This window comes from Cyrtonyx montezumae, unplaced genomic scaffold, assembly GCF_038088225.1.
Source record: "Cyrtonyx montezumae isolate F1298 unplaced genomic scaffold, pur_monq_1.0 scaffold_2, whole genome shotgun sequence".
In the NCBI taxonomy this organism is placed as follows: domain Eukaryota; kingdom Metazoa; phylum Chordata; class Aves; order Galliformes; family Odontophoridae; genus Cyrtonyx; species Cyrtonyx montezumae.
Genome location: NW_027071936.1, coordinates 51,547,641 through 51,568,617, shown reverse-complemented (window position 1 = coordinate 51,568,617; position 20,977 = coordinate 51,547,641). Strand labels below are relative to the sequence as shown.

The 20,977-nt window shown below is 38.0% G+C and overlaps 1 protein-coding gene across 2 annotated transcripts in view; it reads right to left on the bottom strand.

Annotated features, from left to right (window-relative positions):
* CCDC149 (coiled-coil domain containing 149) overlaps positions 1–20,977 on the bottom strand; it is a 49,960-nt gene that overhangs the window by 5,339 nt on the left and 23,644 nt on the right. For both annotated transcript variants that reach the window (XM_065735717.1, XM_065735718.1), the window contains exons 5-11: positions 19,805–19,921; positions 18,302–18,474; positions 16,766–16,838; positions 15,445–15,529; positions 13,609–13,753; positions 7,235–7,311; positions 2,107–2,214 (exon numbers count right to left, since the gene is read on the bottom strand). In XM_065735717.1, the coding sequence (XP_065591789.1) occupies positions 2,107–2,214; positions 7,235–7,311; positions 13,609–13,753; positions 15,445–15,529; positions 16,766–16,838; positions 18,302–18,474; positions 19,805–19,921 (778 nt within the window). The remainder of the gene's footprint in view (positions 1–2,106; positions 2,215–7,234; positions 7,312–13,608; positions 13,754–15,444; positions 15,530–16,765; positions 16,839–18,301; positions 18,475–19,804; positions 19,922–20,977) is intronic.

Below are 20,977 nucleotides of genomic sequence, written 5' to 3'. Positions count from 1 at the left end.
CTGTTGTCACTCAACTGATCTTTCAGCTAATAGTAAGATAAAAGCGTTTTTTGTTTTTATTTCTGAAATACTTTTAAATTAAAGGCCCTGCTTGTTTGGTAGGCAAAGGCTGATGAACACATTCCTGTGTTTTTCCTGCTCACCTAGTTCCTCATTCTGGAAACACTCTGTGGAGATTAAAAACTGCAATATGCACCAAACTCGTGGAACTCAACAACAGGCAGTCCTCCTCTGTGCAGAGCACAACTGAAACGTTGTCCTCATTTATTTAAGCTGTCAGTGAGGTGGATTTTAAGTTTGAGTTCCTGCTTTAGGTTATCAGGTATACTGTGCCACATGCAAATTAAAAACAAACTGTTTGTGCAGGCAGAGCAATTGTCACAGTCCTAATCCTTGGCTGCGTCCCACTCTCCATGACTGTTTTCTTCTCATGTTCTCTTCCTCTGTGTAGCTCTTTGCTTCTGCCCGATATCCTGTTGTTCACCCTCCACATTCTCTGCCCATTTCTCATCCTCCTTTTGGTCTTTATCACCACATTCTGCTTTCGCTGTCAGAATTTGGATTTCTCACTCCTGTGCTCTGAGCTAGTTCCTCTTCACACAGACTTCACCTCTTTCAATTCCTGTCTATTCTATCCTTCCCATCACTTTACAGCCTTCCTTTCCTCCCTGCTCCAAGTTTTGTTCCCTCCAAGCTTATGCTACCTAGAAGGAACAGCGTGTGCAGAGTTTTACCTATGCTGATAGCACAAAGAAAGCTCAAGAGAATCACTTCTGCTTTTTTTGTTGTTGTTCTTAGCAGACAAGAATGATTTAGAATGGGGTGAAAACTCCAACCTATCTTCTCATGAGTGGAAACCTTTTCTCTAGCTTGCAAATTCCTTGCCTATTAATTATAGACACACAAACTCTTAAGTGATTATTTAAAACACAATAGCACAGTCATCAAAATTAAACATAAAAAAGCTATTTGGTTGATATTAGAAAATCGTCTGAAGTAGAAAACACAGCATGGAAAGCTTCAGCCTAGAGGTAAGGCTTGGCAGTGTAACAAAGCAAGAGAAATAGGGTTTGATGAGAATTGACATGCAGCTTTAATCAAAGCTGTTATACTAACCTTACCTAGGACAAACACATGAAGGAAAAAACACCACCAAGTAAATACTTTCAATAACTGCAGATTTAATTAAAAATCAGTGATTAAGCAGGCAAAAAAATGAATACTTATGAGCTGTTATTACTGACAGGAGATCTATTTGTTATAGTCTCACCTTATTTTTAGCAAAAATATCAGCTGATCAAGATTATAAAAAGATCAGTGTGACTGTGAAATTTTACGAGATGATAATATAGACAATAAAGTCAAAATTAGGCCACATTCTATTTAGTTTCAGGACTAATGAATAAATTGTTTATGATGCTTCATGGTTAGCTGAGCAAGATCTGGGCATACCAAAATATTATGCCATTAAAGAGCTTACCAAAATCCTGAAAGGCAAGCATAAGAATCCATCTCCCATCTATTATGAAAAACTCAGGAAAAAGTTGAAGTTATCTGAAAAATACTGTCTTTTTGCTACTGTCACATAAAGCTTGCATTTGGAGAGATGTGAAAGCTTGCTATTGGGGAAGGTTTTGAACAAAACACATGCAAGACTATAAAAAAGCAGTCAATTTCTCCAGGAAAACGAGGGGGATATTTCAACTTAACAGGCGCAATCAGGAAGCCTTTCATCTAGATATCAGCTATAATGCAGCAGAGTGCTACACCAGTTCCACAGGCTGCTTTCCTACTGTGCATTTTAACAGAAAGAGCAGGCAGCTAACATAGATGGCATGAATAACTTCTCACAGTATCAAGTTATAGGGCATGAAAAGGTGTATGACCTGACGCCTAGCACCGTGCCATCTCTTCAGCAGCCATTTCCCAGTGGTTCCTTTGCTGTCTGTACTGGGAGCAGCTATCCCTTTCCCTTGTGGATGATTTATTCTATCTCCATCAGCACTGAAACTTTGCCTTCTGCTACCCCAGCATGAAGTTTTATTTTTATTTGGAAAGAAATGTGTGCCCAGCTTTCATCGCGTTCCTTATGTTCCAGGTGCTCACCTTGTACTTCAGCTTGCTGTGGCTTGTCAGTAAATGCTAACAGTGGTGACCTAGACCGCTGTATAACGGGCAAGGCTGCGTCACTGAACGTTATGGTATCCTTTCCACCTGAAACAAGGAGTGTGTTAAAAACATTAATTCGCCCATTACATTCATTGTTCACTAATTAAACACATCCTACAATTTAACTCTCTTTTTTTTTTTGGCAGTGGTATGAAAAGAAGTACAGAACAGGAAAAGCATCTCAAATGATCCTTCTACAGTACTGACAAAAATGCTCTGTCCTGGAGCTGGAACATGCAAGTTAAATGCTGAAAAAGACTTTTATTTTTTTAAACCTTTAATACAGAGCAGAGGACAACCTTTGAAAGAAGAGCAGGTACTGCATTCAGCCAATTGCATTAGCCATATAATTCAGAGTATTACAAATCAAATCATACTAAAAGTTTTGGAAAAATAAATTTTAGGTGAGGCTAGATACCAATATGTGGATCAATTGCTCTGCCAGAGGTGTTCAGCACTAAGTCTTCACTTTCTTACCACTTTGCTTCGTATCACATATGTGATTTTACTCTTTAGGCTAACACACATTGTCCTACAACATTTCCTTAAAGAAAATAAATAAATAAAAATTAAAAGATTAGCTTAAATGAGGGACAGAACAGAATGGAGGGAGCATACACTGCTGGGAACAGGAGGGATTTTAATCTGAAAATTCTCCAAACATTTCTGAGCATTTTTGTTTAAAGCCAAATGCAAGAGGGCAATTTTCCAGCTCTTTTGCAGAGAAAATTGTGCAAGAAACTCTTCAGCTAAGGACTCTGCTGTATATGCCTAGTCTTTACATATTTTAGCAATACAGAAAGCAACACCTGCAGACCCTTTAGGAAGTCCTCCACTATTCAGGATACTCATGGCAGTAATGACTGACACTACCTTAAACCTAGAGGGGAGATGGCAGGAAATTTGCAAGATCAGCTAAGCATGGTGCTTGAGTGGCCTCCAGAACAACTGTCAACTGATAACTGATGGCTGGAAAGGTGGCAAGCTACAGCTCTATTTATCTCCATAACAATGGACATTTATGTAACAACCACTTCTCCCCTCTAAATCTGTTTGTACATTTCACCTTAAGGCAACATCCTAAATCTAATCACCCATCCAAGACAAAGACTTTCAAAAGGGCACGGGGTCAGGAGATACCCCGAATAAATCCTTCACTGAGAAAGTTCTGGTACCTCCTGAGCATGAGTGAAAGTCAAGCTGTTCTCACAGAGTCAAACTCAGCTACTCTGTCTCTAACTGCTTTTGAAAGCACTGCCTGTAAATACCTTGACACTGAAGGTATTAATGACTTTTTAATATCCTTAATATGTTGGGCTATATACTACAGTGATACGAATGTAATTAATGCTTTAAAACATTGACCTTGTCGAGCTTTGATCCCACTATCAAGTATGCATCAGAATTCTGCCTTCACTATAGCAAGTAATGAAAAAATAATAATTATAACTAACAACAAAATAGAGCCCCTGCATCTAAGTATATGGTAAAATTAATTAAAAGGAAATAAAAAAAAAAGCCAAAAGAAATCTGATGGCAATTTCAAACTGGAAAAAAAAAAACATAGAAAAATGCACTTTACAACAGTGAAGGAATTCTGTGCTGGAAGTAGAACTAAATCAAACAGGGAACTAATAGGATAAAATATCCTATACATACTCATACACATAGTCAAAGCCAAACAACCAAAAGTGTCCAACAGAGGTCAAACTCTGGAAGATTATGAATAAAGACATTTGGGAAAAGCATTGTTAACTGTTAAGTGGAAAGCACCAAAAATTTGAGAGTCTTTTTTTTGGGCGTTGATTTAAAAAGTAAAAAGCCTGAGATAGAACATTGCAACATAAGCTTCAAAAAAGAAACAACCTGACTTCCAGCCAGCACTTACACAGGAAACACATTCACTTTCACAATTTTCTCTGAAATCCACCCCAGTTACAGAAAATAGATCCAAGTTCAGAATCCACATGGCTCAGCAACAGATGCAGCCCAAAGAATCCAATGCATATTATTTATTAACAGTGACTCACATCCATTCATGAAGGAGGGACATGGCTGATGCGGTAGTATGTTCTGTGAATCATTATCTGAAGTTGGATTACACATGAGGAATTTCAATTAGCTGCAATGTAAGCCCAATTTTAGAACCTATACTGCTTTGTGCAGAGCTCTCCTGTTTTATGGATTTTAAAAGGGCTCTGGTGAAAACAGAGATCTCAAAACAAGGAGACAATTAAGTTTCCAAAACCAATAAATACGTTTGCTTTCACCTCCAGGAGGAGCACACATCTCTACAAGATTCCCATGCTTCCTCTCATAACCTCTGCTCTTGTAAACTGCCCTACACCACAGCAGCTGCTGAGCCTGTTAATTCGACCCTGTCACTGCTTCACACTGCTCACAGCACAGAAACTTTCCTGTCATCCCAGACAGAAAGGCTGAGTCATGGCTGAATCTTTTTTCAGTCTTTTTTTTTTAGTGTAAATCTAGAATTTTTATAAAAATAGAGAATTACTTATCTGAGCATCTAGTAGCATCTTTTTGTACAAGTAATAAGCTATGTCTATTCTGCATTAATGCAGAATGTACTAAACGCATCATGCATGCATGTTTGGACCAGCTGTGATGAACAGGAAAAGAATTAAACGCTTCTGCAAACATCGCTTTCTCTACTTCCTTCTCAAGGCAAGTGGGCTCACAAAATGAAAACCAGAGATATATCTATGCCCAAGATTACTTTCTATTTGGCAGTGAATCTCATAAGAGATTCATTAAATTAAAGCCCATTTTTCCAAACAAAGGAAGCTGAAGTTTGTGATAGGCAGAACTTTTACAGAAACTGAACCTACATGACCAACTTCTCCATTTCAAAAATTAAATACACATTCCCTCTTGATTTAGCTTTCCTGCTGTTCATTCGAGGATGACAAATACGTCACCTAATGAAAATAATAGGAGCGGTCAAGCTCTTCCTTTACTAAGATCATTTATTAACATAATTTGGAAGATATTAATACCACAGTATCAGTGGATGTTATAAATGTTATATGGACAATGACGCTTAAGTAGGAACATTAACTTCAAATTAAAACTCTGTGATTTATAATGTGTGCTTCTTTCAGTGGTAGACTGAACATCAGCTTTTATCTGCATATTTTTCCAATGACAAGAAGTTCAACTCACAGCCAAAGAAAGCTTCTTCCCCTTTGAATTTAAGACTGCCTAGATAACTTCCATGAGATACCCTCCATGCTCTGCCCCTTGCCCAAGCTAGAGTTCAGCTGCACAGCCCACTATGAGAGCTCCTATACTATTTGTTTCATGCTGCCTTTTCATGGAGCAGTGGCTTTCCACACTTTGAAAAGAAACGTGGTCTCAAGGCCCACTGTGATCACCTTGGGACCACAGTGCACTTGGAAACAAAGCTACACTCCTGATTTAAAAGCAAGGCATCAGATCAACAAACCAAACTTGGTGTTCAACAGAACACACCGTCCACTGTAAAATGATGATTTATTCTTACTATTTTCCTCACTTGAAACAAAATGCCCTGTAGAGCAGCCTCTATTTCTCTTGTGGTCATCTTAATTCACTTGACTGAATATCTTAATCTGACAGATAGAAAAATGTTTAGAAAACATTTCCATTTATTTACATGCAGAGATAATATTTAATGCACTGCTAAAATCAGTTACTAAAAATATACACGTCAAGCAGAACCTACTCCCAAATCCCACTGAGACATTGTAGCTCAGGCCTTCAGGCAGCAAAAGAAAGGAAGGAAAGAAACAATTGTTATTGTATAAATATTAAATTGATGTCTTACCTCCACAGATAAACAATGGAGCAATTTGTTCCCACTGTTGCTTTTTGTTGCTGTTTTTGGTTTGGTTTTTTAATAAATTGTATAAAGATTAGAAACACTGTTTTTGTTAGCTACTAACTTCATGGAACACTGTTTTTGTCAAAAACCCTGCAGTACATAAAACCCCATAGGCTTATACACGTTATTTTTACTGATGTGTGAAACTACATTAGCAGAGTCTTGACAAATATTACACCTGCCTCCTTGGGACAAAGGCATTCAGCACTCTATGCACGTTAGGTGACTAACTGAAGAGCAATCCATGGGAAGAAATTTGGGACCTTCAGTTCTGGAAAGCACCGATGACAGAGAGCCAGTTCCAGAAAGGTAACTCAGAATGCCCACAACATTAGGCTGGACCACACTAGTTTTTCACCATGTCTCTTCAGCTTTGTCAAATGTTTCCTTCTGGATGGAATGTTTAGGTACAAAAACAGAGAGTCAAATAAGCAGAAGTCTAACCCACGGTAGTTCCCACCCCCAGATAGGAAGCTGTAAACAACAGTGCCTAATGGTGCAAAGATCAACAATGGAGCAACATGATTTACAGTGCTTAAGAAAGATACAATTAAGTGTAATGGGAAGAAAATAAGCAAACAGTAAATGTGAATTAAATATTGCTCTCATTTTCCTAAGAGGAAGGTCTATTAGAAAGCAGATTAATCTCCCATTACTTGTGTAATTCAAAACCAAGTACAATGCTTAAGATGCTACAGGGAATAATCCTGTTCCGGAAAGACAGACTACAAAATTTCAGATCATTTACATTTCCAGTTTCTCTGAGACTAACACTCTACAGAAAAATATTACAAAATACAGCAATAAAATCCATGGAAGTTATAAGATGCACAAAATTAATATATAAATCTGCTGAAAAACATCGTGGTTAATATCCTACGTGTATCATTTTATACAGGGTTTTAAATAAAATAGTTCCAATTCTTTTTTTAACCTGAAAACTATGGAGAAAATTTGGTTATTTCCAAAACTTAATTTATTTGTAGTACCTGTATTTGAAAGAAGGCTTAAAGAGCCTTGAGAGTTTTGTCTTCAACTTAACATATATTCAAGGCCTCTAATTTTGCAAGTGTGCTGAACAGTGCATTCACAAAATAACTGTCATTAAAATACTAGAGCCAAGTTTATCTTAAATACAAATATACTAAATAACATCAGCTGATCTCTTGAATTTTTACTGACCTGGAAGACTCCACAAACCAGCAATTTCCAAAGTTCTTAGTTTCTTTTCTAGTTCTGCCACTCGATTACCTAGAATTCTTTGAAAAAAAAAAAAAAGAAAACAAAAACAGAAGTCAGGAACATCCAGCTGCAATGAGATTCCCTGTTATATTAAGGTAACCGAAGCCTAATCGTTTGTGTGACTGCAATTGAATTTTGCACTTGTTACTTAATTAGTGCAGTAAACCTGTTAACAATTTAACTGATTTTTACTAATGGCATCAGACAGCCTCCCCCAGAGTTTAAAGAGAACAAAATAGAGTTGTCTAATTTATACCATGATTAAAAATAAAAACAAATAAGATAAAAAAAAAATCTTGGACATGCTAGACATTCAATCTTTGCATAATGCTAATGACCAAGAATAGCAGCTCCCAGTATTTCTATTTTCTTGCTTGCAACTATTTCTTCTTGGTTACTTTCACTTTCTCAGCAGCTAAAAATTGGAAAATAACAGCTCTGCAATCAAAACGTGCAAAACTCAAGACAACATCTGGATTGATTCAGATGTCCTATGACACAGTTCTGGCTTACTCTTATTCACAAGGGTTTGTCTGTCAGTAAGATTGCTTAATAGAGCAAAGAACAGTCTTGCTTCTATGCCTTTTCTTTTAGGTGCTGAACCGTTGTCTTCTTTACTAAAAAGCTGCAAGCTCTTTAGTGCCTTTATCACTCAGCCACTCTCAGTTTTCACTGCATTTCTTGGGTCATCTCTTCTTTTATATCTGATTCCTAAATAAATACTATTTGCAGTTAGCTCTCCTGCTGGATTTAACTTTTGGACTTAATTCTCTCCCAAGATCAAATGAGAGATTTGTATCTTGCAAAGAAAGCTCTTTTTTTCTAATGAATTTTTGAAAATGTTTCTCTCACAGGCTCAGCAAGTCTCCTAGAGTCAAAAGTCTTTAAATAAATCCCAAACAATACTCAACAGAGTGACAAAGCTAGACGAGACAGCAATTCTAAACATGACAGCAGAGATAATGGACAGCAAGCTTTACTCATCAAATTACAGCAACAGGATAAGTCAGTTAAATTTGAACTGAATGCTGAGAAGAAGTATATCACAACACAGCAAGGCAACAATATCCTCCCAAGCTCACCAAAGCTGTGTAATACTGCACTGCATGCTCTCCACCTAGGGCTTTATGCTGCAAACATTTGAGCATACTGAGAATGTCATTACTGACAGGATGACAGAATCTGGGTCATGAAGGACAGCAAAACCAGCAAATATTAAACAGGCTTGAAGAATCGATTAACAAGGACTATGTATTTTTGAAATCTCTAATGTGAGGGCTCTGCAATAAAATAAATAAAAGCTTCTAAGTATTTTAAAGACTACAAAAATAGAGGTTTGAGAGGGAGACTGTAAAAGAGAAAGCTTAGCATGAACATCAAAGCAAGCACGGGGCGGTATGGGGGTATATAACAATTAGGAAGCAAACAGCCCATCACATTTAAAAGCAGAGGAGAAAAGACATGTGGCAGTAGTTATTTCTCCATTGAAACTCAGCAACCAAACAGGCCACCAAGGCTATGATAGATCTATTAGTGCCTCTTCCAATAACTTCTCAAGACTGGATTTTGCTTGCAGAACACTTCCTTCTGATACAAGGGACTCAGTCCTATTTACTTTGTTTTCATAGCCCTGTGTATTTTGCTGGCCAGAGGGCCCTCTGAAGGTCAGCTGAAGGATATGGAATTCCCCTGGCTTAAGGATAGGGAAGAAAGACAAATTGTGAAATACTCCTTCCAGTACATGTTAGCTTTGCGAGGGAGCCAACAAAACAAAGCTGATATGGCTAATAGTTGTCTCTACAAATGTATAATGATTTTGCACTTTTGCCAGGAAAAAAACAACAAACTGCTTATTTGAATAAGTGTCTCACCATAAGTGCAGGACAGAAAAGAGGGAAAAGACATCTACAAGCTGTATCACAAACTGAAACTAACTTGACCCTCTAACATTAAGTTCAGTCACTGCTACTCTCTTGTTATTCAGAGAAAAGCAATTCTCTTGCTTCTCTTATCTTTATAATTCATTTATCTGCTGTACCACAGTAATTCTAAAGATTTTGGTGCAACCCTATCCTGGTAATTCCTGAAGCCTCAGAAGAGATGCTTAGCTTTTTTTTTTTTTTTAATCTTCGTTGCAGGTTCTCATGTAAAAGGATCATTCTGCAGCTCAGAATGCTGCTCAGCAGGAAGGGAGGACAATAGTTATGCATACTGCTTTCATTCAGGCACAGAGCACATATAGAAAATATCATTCTAGTTTGCTCCAAACCACCTCACTGGAAGAGAAGTATGAGAGTAATTAATCCTACATAATGCTGCATATGCTAATGAGGGCATTTAATGAAAATCCTGAAAACGACGTGGTTTGCCCCAGTTTCTCCTTTCCCCTGTGCCCCTCCAAATAATTTGCCACCTCCGCATATGCCCTGGAAAAGTTTAAGCTGTACAAGCCTGGAACAGCAGGTATTTTTGAAGGGGCTGCGTGGGTTGCTAGCATCCAATTCCCGAATCTATTTTCCCCTCTCTAGCGATAACAGACCAGATCCTTTGAAGAAAACAGAAGGATTGTGTCATCAACAAAGACGCCAATAGCTATTCCCACTGCTCTCTGGTTATGTGCTTAATGCAACAAGGGAGTTCATCCAAACCTCCCTCCAGGATAAGGCTTTAGAGAAATACGTTGTTCATGTGACGACAACAAAGCTCCCACCCGAATATCGAAGCTCCCTTCTGGTTACTTCCAACTCTTCCCAACACACATAGGTATAATCTTGAGGGAGCTGTGCTGATTTACAGCACCTGAGCTCCACTCCATCTCATCTTTAACTCAGACTTAGTTACAGGAGGCATATACTCTCATGTAGACACAATCTTCCAAACACCCATAAGCAGAGTCTGTCACAGTAACTTACCTAGCTTTACACATCATGTGGAAACAGGTATTCACAGGTTGAGACAAGCTTATTTGTTCCTTAGAAATATTAGAATTAGCACAAGTGCTGGCAATTTCATGAACAAACTGCACTAAAAAATAACATGTAATAAACTGCTTATTGCCAATGAAAGCAAAAAAGATTTTTATCCACTTCTTGGAAGGGTTAGAACGTTTCTTTTTCACATTTATTTAACTATTTAATTTTGCAATACACTACTGCATACAGAACCCATTTAATACTTCCTTTTCAAATTAAGCTAATGTCCTTGTAAGGAAAAACAATGGATGTTACTTAAATTTAGCAGCAGTAGCTACCTATCACATAGGGAAGCTGACCCATCTTCTTTCTAAATAACTTGTATCTTTCTTAAATCATGGAATCATAGTGTAGTTGACCATCTAGTTTCAATCCCCCTGCCATGGGAAGGGTTGCCATCCACTAGATCAGGCAACCCAGGGCCCTATGCAATCTGGACTTGAGAGCCTTCAAGAATGGGGCATTCACAGCTTCTCTGGGCAACCTGTGCCAGTGCCTCATCACTCTCACAGTGAAGAATGTCTTCATTGTATCTACTCTTAATGTACCCTCTACTTCAAATTCGTCCCCCTTTGTCCTGTCACTAACACTCCCTGATAAAGAGTCCATCTCCATCTTTCTTGTACGCCTTCTTGTAAAAACAAAGCTAAAAATATTACTGGTTGGACCTAGCTCTTTCATTTGTAGGCACTGAGTCCCACACCAAGTATTTAGAAAAACAACAATAATCAAAGTGTGTCTGTCCCAAGAACAAGTGAAAACAGATATATTTTTTAAAACAGACCAACAGCAAAAAGTTAACTTCAACAGTACACCCAAATTACAGTCCACCTAGAAAAAAATTCTACTGTCTTGCTATTGTTTCCACTAATCAAAACACTAATTTACTGTTATTGTGAAGTGAAATAGCCTTATTTCAAGCAACAAAACAGGTTATTTGGAACTGGTTAACTGTTGGGAAGGAAATAAGTTAATGTGGTCTTGAAGAGTCCCATTTACTGGTAACAGAATCACTAACAGATTAATTATCTATCACAAACCAAATGTACAGCTTTTTCCCTGAATAATACAACCCCACCAGAATCTCACGTCTTCTAACCACCTGCATCTTCTTCACACGATAACCTGGACAATTAACTGTGTTCTCAAAACACTGAATAAGGAAAGCTTGACAAACACAGTAAAAGGGTTGAAGGAAAATACTTCAGCCTTCTTCAACCTTCTGATTTATATAAACTCTTTTGCCATTAAATCTCTCTCTAGCTCCACTCGCTTCTCAACTTCCTACTTTGAATGCAGTAACATTTGCAACAAAAAATGGATCTTCTACTAGTGCCAGATTGTGGACTTGCCTGTTCACTTGTGCAGAGACCTAAATCTCAAATCTAATCTGCACCAATTAAATGAGCGGTTTTTTACCAAAGTAAATAAGTGTCCTCAACAACCAGCTAACGTATCTGAAACAAAGGATGTGCTTCCCTGATGTCCTACTTGCATCCCTTTTGTGACTCAGGTGCTTTTACATTAAGTTGTTCCCATTCCTCCCAGTTCCTTAAAAACTTCTTTAGTGCAACTAAAAGCCAAAGGTGGGGGAAAAAAAGAATGAACACACTGTGCAAGAGTGTTCCTAAAGCTCTTCACTCAACTTGCCCAGTATTTACCACTCCGTTTTTTCCTTTGAGGCACTCAAAGCACACTGTAGTACTAATCATGCCCCTTCCTTGGGATAGAGATGGACTACCATCACTCTCTAAGGTATTATCACCTATTGGTCACAAAATCCAACTCGGAATGTCTTTGTGCACACATTCAGCCTCTACTCCAATGGCTACACTGGTTGGGCACACAGATAACACATACTCAGTAGCTGAAAACAGAGACATTAGTATCAGAAAGCAAAGCCATTATCCCATCCATACATTTGAGAGACGTAAAGGACTGCATGAGATGTAAAATTAAAAAAGAAGCTTGCTACAGTTGTAGTCAGGAATATGCAGATTAGAGCACCAGGAAATGACGCAGTATCAGAACGTAAAAGGCAATAAGTGATTCTCTTAATATTTTGCATCTGATGCTACATTAGCAGCAAGGAGGGAATAAGCAGATGTTAAGACTCTTCATTAACGCTGCTCAGTGCAGGAGCTCCCCTTGCATTTCACAACAGCCCTAAAAGCATGAATTGACTGAGTTGCCATCAGTTGGAGCCAGGCTACATTCTCACTGCTTTAGTCTCCCTTTAGCTGATTCAGCATTTGCTTTCTCAAGAGTATTCAAGAGTGGCTATAAACTGCTCCTCCACTTCTGTTGCCACGTCCCTAAGAACTATGCGTTGGAGTCTGCCTGGTATCATAGTTACAGATTTTCAAAATGAATCATCTATTCTAGCGCAATACAGTTCACTTCAGAGCTACTCCTTCCTTTCATGAAGATAGCTGCCTGTTTCTGACATCTGGTCCTGATGTGCTTTTGAGAAGCCTGAATGATCTCTGATTACCAGTAGTGACTCAGTGTTGCAAAAAGCCCCTTTAAAAAAATAAAAATAATAATAATAAAAAACAAAACAGAACAGGAAAAACCTCCCCCCAAAAAATAAGTCAAACAAAAAACCTGAGCATAGAATCAAGGAACACTTCCTTGCTTTGTTTTTCATATGCTACTTAAGGACAATAGCATCAGAATGTCAGAAAATGTGTCAAAAATGATTATATTCTGCCACAATAGATGTTATACAAGTTACAATGAATTCTAATGTTGCGTAGAACAGCTAAGGCTAAACGAATTCTCCTTGAAACTTCAGTTCAGATTTTAAGAATTCACATAGCAGCAATACAACTGTGCTTATCTCCTAAAAATTTGGCAAATAACTATAGGAACAACAGCTATCATCCACAACACATATGCTACTAGTCTGTAACAAATGTAACACTAAAACTTTTCAGACTCTTTCCTAGGTATATTTGCTATTCAAACCAATGTTTAACAGTTGATCTATCATACCTACTCCGTTTCAAGTGTGTCCTTCCTCCTGGCTGCTCTTTAGCCCACCCTACAGTTTACCAGCTAGAAATGCCAATTCATTTTAAGAAACCAAACGGTTTACTATAGATTGTCTTTAACCTGAGCTGTAGATCAGTCCTTGCCTAGCAGTGGCAGGCAGGTCTCCTTAAACTGTTATTATTTTCCCTAAACATGTAGTTAATTTTCAGTTCTAAAATTCTGAAGAACCCACCCACCTGTTAGCAATGACAACAAAATTTCTGTGGCAATTCCCTCCCACTTCCCTGAAACTCCCCCAAAACTATGACTTCTCCATAGCTTGGTAATTTCTGACGTGCTACCTACTTGTTGGTTTGCCTTTGGTGTTGTATGACCATGTTTTTTTCATGGATAGCTTCCAACAATGCAGTGGCCAGTGATTTGAGATCTGAAATGGACTGTGGTGTGGCTGGTAGGCTACATCCGTAGTCCTCTGACAACAACTCTTGGACTGTAACATTAAAAACACAAATAAGTTTTGGCTTCTCAAAGACAGAGACGTTACACAAACATTTACTCAGCATTAAATGATCATTCTTATTACTTAAATGAATATATTTCCTTCAACTAACAAATCCAAAAGACCAGAAGTGTAACACACAGCTGACATAAATATGGTGGCTTTCTGAACTGACTGTTCAAAATCCATACCAATTGCTAGAATAAGAATAGGCAGAAACATTTTGAATCTGGAGAACAAGACTCATGAGGGGCAGCTGAGGGAGCTGGGATTATTCAGTCTGGAGGGGGCTCAGATGTAACCTTGTCACTCTCTATAACTGCCTGCAGGGAAGTTGTGGTGAAGTGGGGGCCAGCCTCCTCTCCCATGTAACGAGCGATAGGACTAGAGTGAACTGCCTGAAGTTGCACCAGGGGAGATTCAGGTTGGACACTAGGAAATACTTCATCTCTGAGAAATGGTCAGGCACTAAAATGGGCTGCACACCGAGGTGCTGGAGTCACTGCTCCTGGAGTGCATGTGAGAAACGTTTAGGTGTTGTACTGAGGGACATGGTTTAGTGGGAAATACTGACAATAGGTGGACACTTGGACTGGGTGATTTTAGAGGTCTTTTCCAACCTTGGCGATTCCATGATTCTATGATTTAACTTAATTCCATTTTGGAAAAAAAATGATTATAGTTCAGATGGAAACAAACTCATTCTGCTATGCCATTGAGAACTACAGATTGACAAAGCTGAGTATTCCTCTCTGAGTTACGTTCAAATACAAGCCCACAAGGAAACTTTTACATCACTTTCTGGAATTACTACATACTTTAGTTTATTTTCAATTGATATGAAAACAGCCATCCAAGAACTTTCTTTGTAGCTCAGTGCCTGTTTACCTCTCAGTCGTATTAGGGAGTTCACTAGTGCCATCGACATCTATAACTAGAATGTAGCTCTACCTGTTTATATTTGTGCAGGTACATGGAAGAGATCAGAGGAGTCAAAAAGAAGAAAAAGAAAAATGAGTTTTAACTACCATGACAAAAAATATTGATCTCACCTGCACATATATGAACATATTAACAAGGTATACTGCTTGCCACTGAGAATTTTCTCTAGCACTTTGCTTTTCTCTTGTAACCCCAATTTTTTTTGTTGTTGTTGCAAGTGAGAGATTACATCGCTTTGCATCCAACAAAGAAATATGGGGAAAAACAAAAACAAAACAAAACAAAACAAAAAAACCTTCTTGCAAAATACCTGAATGTAAAACCTCCCCAAAATAAGAGCAGAAAACCTAATTTAGGGCCTCCTCTATTCAGCAATACATTTTTCATTGGAGTATGAATTGGGATTGCCATTGTTAGCAGAGGAAAGAGACTGAACATAAAAGTGAGGCCAAAGAAAAGTCAAGGTCAAAGTTGCAAATGGGCTTAAAGATAAGACAAAAATGCACCTGATCCAATTGACTGGGGAGGGAATAAATAGAAAAAGAATAACAAAAGTGGAAGCCATACTCAAGAGGTGATTTTTTTTAATCTAGTCAAATGAGAAAACAATAAAAAATTAGCATCTGATAATAAACACAAAAGATTTTCATTTGGTCAGTAAGTAAAGCATTACTGAAATTGAGAAGAAAGAAGGGAAGAATTCAATGAAACATGCAACACCATGCTGAGTTTATTAATACCTTGCTTTGCAGACAGGACTCCAGTCAGAGCACTGCTACTGGATCGACTATGAGTCTTTGAATTTTTTCGTCTCTCCAATGCATTCTAAGGAAACAACAAATATCTCCTTCAGTACAAGAGCAGGCCAAAACTTCTCCTTTACTCCTTTTATTAGGAGTAAAAATCTGAAATTTTGGATTTGGGTCTCAGAACTTTACAGGGCCTGAAGCTACACTAACAGTATCCTACGGCAGTGTGATCTTCCTGGAATGTTAAAGCAAAAACTGTCTCTGCAACATTAAAAGACTCATTCTGTCACATTGAAATCACATTGCTGTAGTCTCTCCATCCCTCCCTCACCCTCGTGCATTTTTCATACTAGCCTATTTCTGAATTCACAAGTGCCAGTGAAGATACTGTAGTATTCTGTAGAGAGTACCAGTTGGGAACAAAATTGGTCTTTCCCCAGCTTTGGATAGGCTTCAAAGGAGAAACTCAAAACTCCATTACCAGGACTTCTAGAAGCCTTACGGGAAAAAAAAAAAAAAAAAAAGACTTTCAGGACTTAACAATAGAACAATCCTGAATCAAGAGTTCAGCTTGTCCTGTGAAGTCCATGATACCACCATACCAGATGCTTACACTCTGAGATACCCATGTCATAAACATGAACAGACACTGACATGAACCTGGTAGTACTCTCAGGGATTTTGCTCATGAGCAAATGCATGCTGTTTCACAGTGACCTAAGTGGTTAAGCAGTCCTAAATGACAGTCCTGAGATACCAAATCCAGTCCTGTGAAAAGCAGATCTCCCCTCCTATGCTTTAAAATCACATCAGAAGTTGATATAATGGTTGACTGCAGGAAAGAGCAGGTATATTTTGCCCTTGGAGTTCAGTCCTGAAGGGTTAATACAAAAGAATATATACCTTAAACCTGGAACTAATAATGAAGTGCTGTTAGGGAACAGAAAGACAAGAACTGCTTACAATGGGAGCACAGCCACGCTCATTCCCCATACACATTTTGCCTACAGCAGGCTGGAAGGCTCATCATCCTCCCCAGCAGGAGCCACAGAACGTAAAAAGGTTATTTCATTCTCTTTTCCAAGTACCCCTACTGGGTACCAATTTTGTACTACACTGGCCGAAAAGTCTATAAGGAAGATAACTGAGCATGTGCTATGCATACATGCTAATATTGTCAGAATGTTAATGGGGGATTTTTCTTTGAAAGCACAATTTTGTTCGTTAAATACATATAAACTTGAGAATGAACAATAATCTTGATGAACACCAGAGCACTGACTAGATGATACATACATTGAGATGATTTTACCTTATATTTAGTAATATTAGACTTAAGAAGGTTGACTTCCTCTTGAATTTGCTTTAATCTCTCTTGAAGGTACCTGGAAAAAAAAAAGAGCTCTTTTGAGGTAGTACTGAAGGTAACATGATATAAATGTTCCTCTTTACTATTTGGAATGACTTCTCCTTTAGCTAGTGAGAATGCTTTTCCCATTACAACTTTCTCAGGGATAAAATAACAAAATCTTACTGCTCTTGACCCCATAAAAATTTAGGCAAGGAAACAAATTGCATCAAAAAAGTAGGCTGTCCTGTTACATTTGTCAAGCATCCTGCACAACCATTTTATATAGTTGCTCAAGATTTTGGGGAGGGAAGCTGGAACAATATATTTATGCCTAGAGGAAATAGTCAGGAAACCTTTACTCCTCTGAACTTGAAAGTCTATAAGTTGAACACTTAAGATTCATATTTATGTCAAAACAAGACTCAACTATGCAGAGCTTTTGCACTGCAGCATCACTCAATTCACACTGTACTTCTTGTTAGTAATCACAGAATATAAAATTTAACAGATGAAAGATGATATACATAAACTAAAACAGTATTTTTTTTCCTTGTAAAGTTTGGGCACTGTGGTTAGACAGTAATTTTTCACACAAGAAGAAATACTTCTAATGCATAACATTTTTTACATAATATCCTCTTTCATGCAGTTCAGCCACCCCTGTATTAGAGTCTGCAAAAATTAAATTATTTTACAGAAAAAAATGGGCTCAACACTTGGAGAAGGAGTCTTAAAGTGATACAGTCTACTAGGACTATACAAAACAAAACGAAAATGCTAGGAGGAAGCATTCAGTATTATACTTTCCTACCTGAAGTGTAAGTCGCTGTAAATGGAAAGTACCTTACAAGCAATGTTTCACTTTAAGGTAATTGTTGACATTAAGGGAGGTACTTGCCACAGCTTTCCCAGTGCCTCTTCTTTCTATTCTCTCCTTAGTGGAGACCATAAAACTTTTTTTTCCCCTCCACCATGGAAGTGGCAAGAATATCTACATGTCTGACTTCACAAGTACAGTGCTGTTGGAAAATCACACCTTGATGACAATCACTCCTTATGGTGAGAAAATGTCCAAAAATGTTAACTCAGGGTACTTGAAATCCAAATTTACAATGCAGGATTAGCCCACTTCAGCTCACTGTGAATTCCTTAAGGCACTGATTTTTAATACTCTTGGTTTTACTGCCACACAATGACAGGAATAAAAGGTCTACACTTCTCTTCCTTGTCCAAGATAAGATGTAATTGGGAATATCGCTTACATCTCTGTAGCAAATCAGAACAGCATCAGTAACTTCCTGCAGCATAGCTTCCCCAGTATTCTTTGATGGCTAGCTACAGCAGAAACAAAATAGTCAAAACAAAGGACCAAATCCCTTAGTTGAAATTCTTGGTTGTGTTTTCTTCAAGGTTTTGCTGCAACTCACTTCCTGGTGTTACTGATGAAACAATATGCTACTAGTTCTAAGGAAGCAGTGAGGTTTTCCATGCACTCACCTGTTCTCCATACAGAGAGCATCTATGTCAATGATACGGTTTTCATGTCCTCCTAAGACATGATTAAGTTCTAGGTTTAATCTGTCAGACTTATCTTGATAAAAAGAGCGCTCTTCTTTAACATCATGTAACTCATCTAGTGCAGACTGAAGATCGTGTCTCAGAGCCTCAATCTGAAAATAAAGGAAAGAGTCATATCATATCTAGAAAAAAGACTGCACAGTGTCCAAACTGAAAGCAGCTACAATCAAGCACTATCAGGATGGATTTTGGACAGTCTCTCCAAAGTTCATAACTCCAGTACTTTTACCCTGTTGTTTTTTTAACTATTCTATTAATTTGAATTCAAATAACCTTAGCAGTTTGACTTGTTTTACAAAATTTCTACAAAATGACTAAAACATAACAGCAACAGAAATCTTAATTCATACAATAGTCTTCCTACAAACATAGGTCTCTGAAAATGAACTGAAACAAATTGTAACTTGGCAAATTTGGAAGATGAAATAGAAAAAGTCTGTAATTGGGAATTTGTACTACTTACAGGATTTTCAGCAATAAAACTCCACACAGTAACAAAAGGAACGAAAGAAGTAAAAAATAATGCATGGGATTGACAGGGTGAGCTCTGCTATTAAGCAAAAGGGTAAAAGAAACTGGAGTAAAAGAACACTCAGGGACAAAGAGCCTCAAATTTCCAAGGAGATGAAACAAAAAATCTTGAATAAAGTCTGCAATGAGTTGAGAAGTCTCCATGGGCTGCTCAAAAAGCTGATGGACTAGAAAAGGACAACAGAAAAACAGGTAATGAGGGCACATGCTGAACAGATAAAGAACTTGGGGACAGACATCACAGAGAGAATCGTACTGGAAGAAGAGTAAGAGCAGGCCAAAGTCCTGGCAAACTGAGGGGAACAGCCATTGGTAGGAATGAACACAAGATCAACAGAAAACATAAACATCCAGAACTGCTCAGAAAGCTATTTATCAGTTTTAGGGAAAGAATCTGATGGGCTGGATAATGCATGGTATGTGATACTGACACAGACTTGAGGTAGAAAGAAGAGATCTGATTTTATCAAAAGGGAGAAAGGAATGGCTAAGATACAGGAGGAAAAGGAAACAAATCTTCTACAGCAAATTCAATTCAGGGACATACATCAGCCACTGCATACTGTTTTGAATACTGCACTTTTAACAGCTTTCTCTAAAAAGTCTTTTCCACTGATGATACTGAGTTGTCACAAGTTGTTCTTGCTGCATGTGACAAAAAAAGAGGATCCATAATCTCTAGAAGCAATTTCTGAGATCGGGAAACTCACCATGTGCGTATGCTTAAATGAGTGCTCAGTAAGAACTGCCTCAGTAAAAATCCCAACACCTTTATCACTACTTGAAGTAGCAGGTAGTGGTACCAGCCCCAAAACACAAGAGAAATTGTCATTTATTTGCAATAAGACAAGCTCTATAAAACACAACAGTATGTGTCCATGTTGTTATTACTTGTTCTCGAGCCTTCTCCAATTGCTGAACAAGATCCTCACGTTCGTGTGCTGCAAAGTGTCGAGCTCCAACTTCATCATCTCCAAGTCTTTGCTTTGCTATTGTCATTCGAAGGAGCTGTGATGACAAAGACATATTCCATTAGCAAGAGAACATAGGCTGTAGCATCAGAGTACATCTAGGTTAGAAAGTAAGGCTTAGATTTCATCTATTCCAAGCCAAATAGCTGGTATTATTTAAACCAGATGGAATTTCTAGATGAGGGCTTAATTCTGTTCTCAGCAAAAAATTCCTGTCAAACTCTCAGCATAACAGGTGCTGCATTACATCCTGCAACTAGTCAGCACAAAGACTGAAAGACCAAATAAACACAAAAATGTGGTCAATGCTTTTTAGACGTGACAGGAAATAATTCTAGACAATTCTCATAAAGCCATTTTCATCTTCAGATCATAAAATTATCTGCAGCAGAATGTAGGCTTCCTAGTTAAGGGAAAAAAAGACACCAAGTAGTTTGCCCAGCTTCACCTTAGCTGTGCCACTTAAAATCCCACTGTGCTACACTAGTGCAAAATTCGCATTAACAACTGCTTATATTTTACTGCTTTTTTTTAAATTATTATTTCAAAAAAGTTAATTCATGCTAAAACTAACAAAGAAATGGGCCAACAGCAAACAACTTGGCCAAGATATGCAAGTAGCTAATGAACTCATCAGCTTTGCGCCTGCTGAAAATAGCCTGTCTTGAATTAATACACAGCTGAGGCAATATCTGAGGCAGATAGCAACTACCTTTGAGAATTATAAAGTATTAAAATAAGAGTCTATAAGGCATTCAGCATTTGCAGCTGCTTACACTGTGTGCAGCCAGGCAAAAGTGTGGCCTCCCTAGGGCCTAACTTGTAGGCCCTCCACTGAGACTGCAGAAGCTCACTATGATAACCAGCCTGAGTTTCCCTGTAATTCCTTGGTACAGTCAAATAATGTACTTCACTACAGCGCAAAGTTAGAAAACAAAAAAAAACCAAAACCTTCTGATGTAGAAGATGGTACATTAAAATTTGCCTTTGGTATTTATGGGATGCTAGTCACCATAGGTACAACATGTCAATTAAAATCCTGCTGATACAAGACAAGCTAGCAAAATCACCTTCCCTGCTTATTTCAGCTACA